Raw genomic sequence first — 9947 nt, 5'->3', positions numbered from 1 at the left:
GGTGGTGACGTCAGACGCTTGTGTAGTGGTGACGTCAGACGCCTGTGTGGTGGTGACGTCAGATGGGAACACCTTTACTTCACACAGGGTCAACGGAGCCTTGCTCCCTGCCTTACGAGAGATTTTCAGCCACTGAAATTCCGGCATAGTGAGTGGTGAATATATGATCGCGAGACCAGCTGGTCCCGGCCGTGTCCCCACAAACTGGTAGGCGTCTCTAGTCAGACCTGTATAGATTTCTATGTCTCTTAAATCATTCGCTGAAACAGATATAGAAGTGTGTTTACAGAACAACGAAGTTGATGTAGAGGTCGCTAGATTACAGTGTAATTATTAACGGATGTATCAAATCTGTTCTTGCAAGATGAAATAGATCAAATAAACTTTCATCTAAGTTTTTGGAAACCCTAACCTATTTTTTCCCACCTTAACCTAGTCACAGCTTTTACCGAAAAGGCTTGAGGGTTAGGGGTTGAGGGTTGGGGTGGGGTTAAGGTAGTTTAGATTGACAATTTATCAGGGACACACAAATCCATAATCCGTCTCCCCTCCCCTGTGACAAAAACATGGCAAGTTTGAGCCCGGGTCCCTTAGTAACACCCTCGCCTTAATCTTCCTTTTGCGTGAGACCAATGCTTACAAAAACAAATGAGCCGCGTCACGACAAAACCAACATAATGGGTTTGCGACCAGCATGGATCCAGACCAGCCTGCGCATCCGCGCAGTCTAATCAGGATCCATACTGTTCGCTATCAGTTTCTCTATTTGTAATAGGGTTTGTAAGCGAACAGCATGGATCCTGATCAGACTGCGTGGATGCGCAGGCTGATCTGGATCCATGCTGGTCGCAAACGCACTACGTTGGTTTTGTCGTGACGCGGCTCAATTCAATTTTTTTATTCATTGAAAACACATTTTCATACGAATATAAACAGCTAACAAAACAACAAAAACTTCATCAAACATATATAGGTAATAAACAATTACAAGTACAATTAAAAGATTGACACAATTTCAACACTCAAAATGAATAATGCTACATGCAATTGTTGATATACCATTGTAAAATAGAAAATAACAGAATTAGAGAATGACAAGTGACCAAAAAATCTCATTGAACAACTGACAGAATTTTCTTACAAAGTAAAGCTAATTTTGTTAATTTAACATGATCTTTACTTTCATTAGTTCTTCCAATTTATAGGCATTTGAGTGACAATAATAGTATTTCTTTAACATTTTTGTTCTGATTTCTTTAAAAGTATCACATTCAAGCAAGTAATGAAATTCACCACCAATTATGTATATGTTAGTGTTCATCCGTGCTGTTCTACAGAAATTAGAAACTTCGACGGGAGCGATAGCGACAGGAGAATGTTTCTAATTTCTGTAGAACAGCTAAGGATGAACACTAACATATTTAGTGTCAAGCTTTATTTGGCCCTTGATTACGTCACTACGCGGTACTATGAAGCACTATGAAAAAAAGAAGGCGACTATGAACGGATTTCAATATAGTATCGACTTTTTTTCTTCTATGAAAATTAACGCACATAATTTTGAAGAAATACAGCGTTTTCATTGGATGACAAATAAAGCTGGACACTAAGTTTTTATTACAATGAGTACAAGTCCGAAAGTCCTAAGACAATACATACAACAGCAATCTACTCGGTTGTAGATTTCCACTGAACCAACAAAGTATATCGCACCGAGATCAACTTCCCATGATGCATCGTTTGACAGCGTTCTTGAGCACGTGCCGTCGTTGAAATTGTAGGACGGGTTTCCGTCAACAACTAGACTTGCAAAATAATCGCCGGAAGTATCTGTCTGGTACGTCACCTTATTTAATGCCAAATTCACTTGACCTACAAACACAGGGATATGTACATGTATTTATAAATACATCAAATGACAAACTTAAAGTGCCTATATCGAAGTTTGATCGCAATTCTGCAGTTACTTTTATATGAAATAAAGATTGCGATCAACCATCGATCTAGGTTTTTGAAATTTGGTTGATTCATAGCAATTTTAGGCAAGCCTGAATTGAATTTTTTATCAACATAACACTTTCGCGTTAATGACGATATAAGTGTTACTTTGTTTCATTACATTATTAAGGCTGCTTAAAATCACTTTTTACATTTTACAATGCATATGCAGTTTTATTATTACCTTTTGGAACACCCTGGAGTGTTTTATCACAATTATAATGAAATTTGGAACATGCTGATTGATACGCTTCAAAATACAAAAATGCAAAATCACAAAAAGACGCAAAGTATAACTTTATCGTCTCTTTGCATTTTAAAAGCATTGCTACATTTTCGGATTGTAGCTTTTCGCTTTTTCGCATTGTTACATTTTCACATTGTTGCATTTTTAGCTTTTTCTCATACTTTGTCGTCTCTTTGTGAGTTCGCATTTTTGTATTTTGAAGACGAAAAAGCGCTTTTTGCCTCGAAAATCCGAAAAAGCGAAAACACGACCACCTTTGTCGTCCTTTCGTGATTTCGCATTTTCGCATTTTGAGGTGGAGAAGCGAAAAGACGACATCGCTAAATCAGTCACCATAATTTAAAGAAAAGTCTGTAAAAACGGAACTACCATAAATCTGCTAGTAAAATTTATTGACAGCTAAAATATTACAAGATTAAGTGTTACTTTACCGAGCGTCTTTACCACCCAGATCGTGCAAATTAATCCAACGTTTAAAATCAAAACTAAACAATTCATAATCAAAACGTTCTTTTATATCTAATCAGACAATTTTCGTTCAACATCATTCGTACGAATGAAGAGAAGAATTTCAAAGTCAAGGTTGATTGGTGTTGGAAATTTTTAATTGAACTTTTTTTGGGCCGCCTCGAAGATGATAAAGATTATTGTCGATAAATTTCCATATAATCTACTGCGGCGTTAGAGTAAAACCGTATATTGTTAATGATTAGTTATTGGTGTTTGAACATACAACAAATCGATAATTTAATCATTTTAATTTCAATTCAATTACATAATGAGCAATATAAACTTTAAAACATGGGGAGCATTAAGTGCGAGCTTGTGTGCAAAACAGTGTCGGTGCCAATAGTAATATTATCAAGCATTTTAGTATAAATACACAGCACGAATACAGTATTTCGGTTCCATTGTTCCATTGCAAATATTGAATGATTTAACTGTTTATCTATAACAATGTGAAAAAGTGACGTTTCTATATGAGCCGCGTCATGACAAAACCAACATATTGGGTTTGCGACCAGCATGGATCCAGACCAGCCTGCGCATCAGGATCCATGCTGTTCGCTATCAGTTTCCATACTTGTTATAGGGTTTGTAAGCGACCAGCATGGATCCTGATCAGACTGCGCGGATGCGCAGGCTGGTCTGGATCCATGCTGGTCGCAAACCCATTATGTTGGTTTTGTCGTGACGCGGCTCATAGATGTGTATACAAACATTTTCAACAATGGACTTAACATGTAACACATGCATATAACAGTTGATTTGCAAATTAATTGCAAATGCCTGGATGAACACCTTGAAAAAGTAGTCGGGATTGCATGAAATCAAAATCAAACATTTTGCCACGATTTCGAGCTTGACAAAATGTCTTCTTTTTTAATTCTTTTCTCTTTTCTTCTTTTTCTTCTACTTCGTCCTCCTTCTTTTTCTACATCATCATCATCATCATCATCATCATCATCATCATCACCATCATCATCATCATCATAATCAACATCATCATCTTCATCATCATCATCATTATCATCATCATCATCATCATCATCATCATCATCGTCGTCGTCATCATCGTCATCATCATCATCATCATCGTCATCATCTTCTTCTTCTTCTTCTCCTCCATCTTCTTCATCTTCATCATCAGCATCATCATTATCATCATCATCTTCTTCTTCTTTTTCACCTTCTTTTTCTTCTTCTTCTTCTCCATCTTCCTCATCTTCATCATCATCTTCATCATCATCATCATCATCATTTTCTTCTTCTTCATTTTCCATGACACGAAAACGAAATGTCATATAAACATAATTAATAAGTTTGTTTTTTATATCGTCTAACTATTAATTTATATATAAAAAATACCAGTAATAATGAAAACTTGCCTTGTGCAGTAAAAGTAGTATTTGTATAGTGCACAAGAATTTCGTGCCAACTAACCTAAAGTTAAGGCAATGTATGTACATACCGGCATTTTGTTCAATATATAGTCGCACCAACTTGCAAGTACATTTTCTTTTTATAGCGTAACCATTTTATCATATGAAAAATTGTCAAATTAAATTCTTCATCGTGTGATAAAGGCATGAAATTAAACGTAACGCAATAAAATGATTTCATTTAATCAAGTAAAATGAAATATAAGAAATTTAAAAAGTACATGTGTATGAAGTAACATTATATGAAAAATGTGAGAAAGCGCAGTTGTTTTTTGTTTTTTTTTGTTTTGTTTATTTTTTTTTTATTGAAAAAAAAAAATGTACAGCTAACAACGGTGCAGCTTATTAGAAAATTAACAGATAGCATCCTTACCAAATGCGTTACGCCGACAGTTGGTATACTTTTTGATATTTTGAAAAATGTCACTAAACTAATTGACTAGTGACATTAATTGTACATGTACAAATTAAACAGTACAATAATTATAATTACGGTACAACACCGTCACGGTAAACCCAGCCGTAGCGTCACTATAATTATTATCCCAATTGAGCATTGGACCTGACCGTCGCCTTAACGTCGCGTCACTTGTATTTATTGTTGCATATTGATGATTTTGAACTTGTTTCACATTTTTGTATTACCCCACCTAACGAGTTTTCGGATCATAGCGGACTCTGTTTTAGTCTACCATGTAAAAATCACGCTTCACCGCCGATTGAAATACACAAAGAAACGTTTTTGAAATTTGACAATACAAAAATTTCACAATTTATGGAATGCTTAAACTCAAAAAGAGGAGATATATTAGAGCTAACTAATGAAATTAACCAAAACGAAAATATTAATACTATATCACAGTCTTTTATTAAGATTTTAAGCGATTGTTCAAATGATATTTTCGGACAAACACGAACAACACGAACTGTATCTATAAATAAAGTATTAAAGAAAAAACCATGGTTCAATGCTGACTGTTACACTGCTAGCTGAATTCAAAAAAGCAAGAAATGCTTTTGTAAAGAACAAAGACAATGATAACCTTCGTAATCTATATATAAACTATAAAAATAATTATAACAAAATTAAACGAACCCAAAAGAAAAAATATAACTTTAATGAGAGGCAAAACTTAAATGAAATGAGTAAATCTCAACCACGTAAATTCTGGAATAAGATTAGAAGTCAATACACTGAAAATAAAAGAAGGGCTGAAACTTTAACAACACAAGATCTATATGAGCATTTTAAAACACTGTATAGCACAGAGACAACAACTGTAAATACACCTTATAATCAAAATATTATAGATGAAGATTTAGATAAAGAAATTAATATGTCAGAATTACATAAAGCAATATTTTCACAAAACAATAATAAAAGTAGTGGAATAGATACGCTTATATCGGAAATATTTAAAATCTCTTTTAATGAAACGTCTGATTTTATTCTACGACTTTTTAACAGGATATTTCATACAGGAGAATATCCCAGTGAGTGGGGATCAGGAATTATTGTTCCTATACATAAGGGAGGTGACCCGGAAGATGCCAACAATTATAGGGGTATAACTTTGATAAACATTATTGCTAAAATATATTCACAGGTATTACTTAATCGCCTAACATCGTGGACTATAAAACATAAAACTATAATAGATAATCAATACGGATTCCAAAAAGGAAAATCAACTACAGATTGCATATTTATACTTCACTCAATAATAGTAAAAGCTCTTTCTGATAAAAATAAATTATACGTAGCCTTTGTAGACTTTGAAACATGCTTTGATAAATTACAACGTTCGTTTATCTTTCAAAAACTAATCCAGGAAAATGTTAGTTCAAAATTTGTAAAAGCAATTGAAAGCATGTACAGCAGCGTAAAATCAGCGATAAGGTTTAAAAAAGAGATATCACCAAACTTCACCTCAAACATAGGTGCAAAACAAGGTGACCCAAGTTCAAGTCTTTTATTTTTATTCTTCGTTAATGACATAATTCATATTCTAACACGACCCGCAATTTTCCCTATTGAACATAGAAGAACCGAAAGTGTGTGTTATTATGCTATAAAATCACTGTTTGACGTTCTATATTTAGACATGTGACGTAATGATTATACACGTGACGTAACCACTAAAAATGTGACGCGCTGACAATAAGTACGGAAACAAATCAGACGCAATTTAGCTAATTATCATGTACGGCAGCATTTATTTGTTGATGTCGTGTTAGAATCGAAATAATATATCCAAATCGATGATTTTATTGCTTGATAACATCACTGTTTGTCGTTCGGATGCGCATCATTATATCACTCGGGCTACGCCCTCGTGATATAATTCCCCGCATCCGAACTCCAAACAGTGATGTTATTGAGCAATAAAATCACAGTTTGGGATATATTATTTCTTAAACATTAACAGTAACATTGATGGAATTTTCACCGTTCATGAATTAAAATTATTTATGCTACTTTTTGCTGATGATACAGCTCTTTTTGCCAATACACCCAATGCATTACAATCAATGTTAAATGATTTGAATTTATACTGCCAAACATGGAATCTAAAAGTTAACACATCTAAAACTAAAATAATGATATTTGAACAAGGTAGACATTCAACGTTTAACTTCATTTTCAATGGTCAGACCTTAGAAATTGTTAAAAGCTTTAAAAATTTAGGCGTTTATTTCTTTAAAAATGGACATTGGAATCGGACACAAAAGCATCTTGCTCAACATTCATCATTTTCTATGCATAACCTTTTTACAGTATTTAACCAACTTGATCTAAAGATTCAAGATAAATGTAAACTGTTTGATACACTAGTTGGATCCGTCTTAAATTATAGCGCAGAAGTGTTTGGATACTATGATTGTAAAAATATAGAACTTGTACATTGTAAATTTATTCGAAAGATCCTTTGTGTTCGTAAATCAACAAATCTAGATGCATTATATGGAGAAATAGGGAGATATCCAATGGCAATATACCGTAAAATCATAATGTTCAAATACTGGATTAAAATACTTAAGTCACCTGATAACTCAATTCTTAAAAAAATGTATAACATGCTAAAAGAAGATGCAGATAATGAGCTATCATACAGAGAAAAAAACTGGGCTTATCAAATAAAAAATATATTGAACCGAATAGGAATGTCTTACTTTTGGCTACAACAAGATAATTTAAATATAAATGTATGTGTCATAAAGCAAAGAATTTTAGATATCTACAAACAAAATTGGTATTCAAGTATTAATAACTCTAAAAGACTTTCGTCTTACAGTCATTTTAAACACAAATTTCAGTGCGAAAAGTATTTAAGCGTTATAAACAAAGATAGCCATAGGATTATTTTAACCAAATTTCGCCCATTCTCAATTATAGTGAACATTTGCTGTCACAGATGTCTGGCGATCATTCAATGTAGAGTTGAAACCAGAAATATTGCTATTTGAATTTGATTTATATACGCTTACAAACTAAACATACAAAAAGTTTATCTTGGCCGTACACGTGATTACGATTTCGTTCCAAACATTAGAAATGATACTTACGTTACCTGTCACAAACCCAATTGAACAACCTACCTGTGTTATAAGTCAAATAATCTGCGCAACGCAATAATGATATCTAAAGTATAAAATAAGTTTAATAGTAGATCTTCATTTTTGTCCTAATATTAAGGTATGAGCCACCTAATGCATTACCTCCACTTTGAAGAGTACTCAAATAGGCTAGAACTACTGTCAACTGCATTAAAACTGAGGGGCGCGGGTTCAAGCCCCAGAAGAGGCAACTTTTTTTTTTCTTTCTTTTTTTTTCTTTGAACATTATTTGTGTCTTTCAGATCACTCTTGATAAGAAAAAATGTGTTTTATTTTAATTATAAAATTATTATTGGTATTTATTGGCTAAATTGTGCCAAATTTATTATCAAACATGGTACCTGATATTTTCAAAGTCTAATAAAATAAAAACTAGACGGTAAAAGTATTTTATATTTGACAAGCGCAACCAATATACATTTAAGAAAATTTATGCAAACTTTGAAAACAGCCCCTGATTTGAGTAAATTTTAGGGATATCTTGAATAAGGCCCTCCAAGTAGAAAAATGATCAAACAACTACCTAAAATGGGTGGGGTAGGGTAACATTTATATACATATTTCAAACAATTTGAGTAGAAACAATAATTTTGCTGGGTCATTTGTTAGCTGAATGCTATTATTTGTTTTTTAAAAATGTTCTATAGGAAAATATTTTTTCATAATGATTATATAAAAGAATATTTAGAGTTTCTCATTTCTGTAAAAGAACCCTTCTAATAGCCAAGTTTTACTTTAAAAAAATCGCCATAACTCGTAAACCATACGGTAAACTTTGTTTAAATTTTGCATTCTTGTGTCTTTTAAGGTATATAACTGACTTATGTTGTCAATTTTATAGTTCCTTATAGTGCCCATTAGGGGGCTCATACCTTAAAACAAACTACGTACATATGACGGTCTGTGCAAGGTGTTTTTTAGTGTCACAAATTTACCGGATACTTACGTGACCCGTATAGAAAGAACGCATATCTAGCTGTTTTATTCACTTGTCCAGTATTTTCTAATGATTTTACAAATCGGGGGATGACACTATTAGAGTGGACTGTAGTTTGCTTTAATCAAAAAATGTTTACTCGATGTAATAGACCTACAGGTTGAAAGCTCCCCTAGGTTATAGAATTGTACGATACTAACGATACAAATAACTCTGGTAGATATAATATATCTATTTACATATTTACCACTTTTTCCTATAGTTTCGGTTGAACAAACAATATCCAAAAAATATCTTGTTCCAAATCACTTCTATATTGATTACACATACATCATTTTGTGCGGAAAATACCGACGTTACTGATACAAACGTGACCATACATTTTATTTGAGCAATAATTTTCCACATAACCTGTACACAAGTCTCATGATGTCATAAAGTGTCATATATGACGTCATTTTCATAGAAAAACAATAGGTTCTTAACACTGCGTTGTATCGATCGGGAAAATGGCGGAGTAAACAATCTTGACGGGATGACATGTAAATAACTCGAGTAAGTGACATTTTTTCATTTTCTTTTTATGAAATTCATTTTATTTTAGGAAGATTATATAAGAAACATTAATCCTATGCATTTCAGATTATCTGATTAAATCAATAAATGACTTAAAATGACAATATTATTCATGATACTAACGTTACTGCATGATCACGTAAGTATCATATACTTTCACAGCATGTTTTAAAGTGCATACAATTGGGTAGGTTTAATGTTTCTGTATGTTTCATTAGGTATTTGTTTCTACTATATGTGTTATGTATTAAACTGGTGTAATTAGATTATTTTTAGTATCAATATAGTATATGATTCATAATTACCATCCCGTTTTTAAACCGCCGATAAAATTAAACTGTTAACTTACAATTATAAGGCAATATTTGAAATCTATCAGATCTTGTGTATCAGTGTTGTAGTATGTAAGAATATTATTATATCAAAGCAAAAGCAAACATTCATTTGAACGTAAATACCAGTGCCACATGTTTAGTTTAGCCGTAGGTAACGTAAGTATCATACTAACGTGACTTACATGTTTTCGTTACAGAATGGCTAAAACAAGAGCAGAAATACAAAGAGCTTACAGAGAACGCAAAAAAGCAGCAAACAAAGATGCCTGGTTACAAAAAGAACGCAGCAGAAT

General features: G+C 33.0%; 1 protein-coding gene across 1 annotated transcript; it reads right to left on the bottom strand.

The window, feature by feature from the left end:
- Nucleotides 1-16: 16 nt before the first annotated feature.
- Nucleotides 17-2563, bottom strand: LOC132726437 (pentraxin fusion protein-like; the record flags this gene model as incomplete). Its single annotated transcript, XM_060711754.1, has 3 exons — nt 2407-2563; nt 1660-1872; nt 17-260 (listed from the first exon to the last, which is right to left on the bottom strand). Coding segments are annotated over exons 1-3 (614 nt in total), but the record flags the coding sequence as incomplete, so codon positions are not given.
- Between the last annotated feature and the right edge of the window lie 7384 nt (nt 2564-9947).

This window comes from Ruditapes philippinarum, unplaced genomic scaffold, assembly GCF_026571515.1.
Source record: "Ruditapes philippinarum isolate M1 unplaced genomic scaffold, ASM2657151v2 ctg2875_1_1_1_1, whole genome shotgun sequence".
Classification (NCBI taxonomy): Eukaryota; Metazoa; Mollusca; class Bivalvia; order Venerida; family Veneridae; genus Ruditapes; species Ruditapes philippinarum.
The sequence above is the reverse complement of the archived record's forward strand: the minus strand, read 5'-3'. Positions and strand labels throughout refer to the sequence as shown.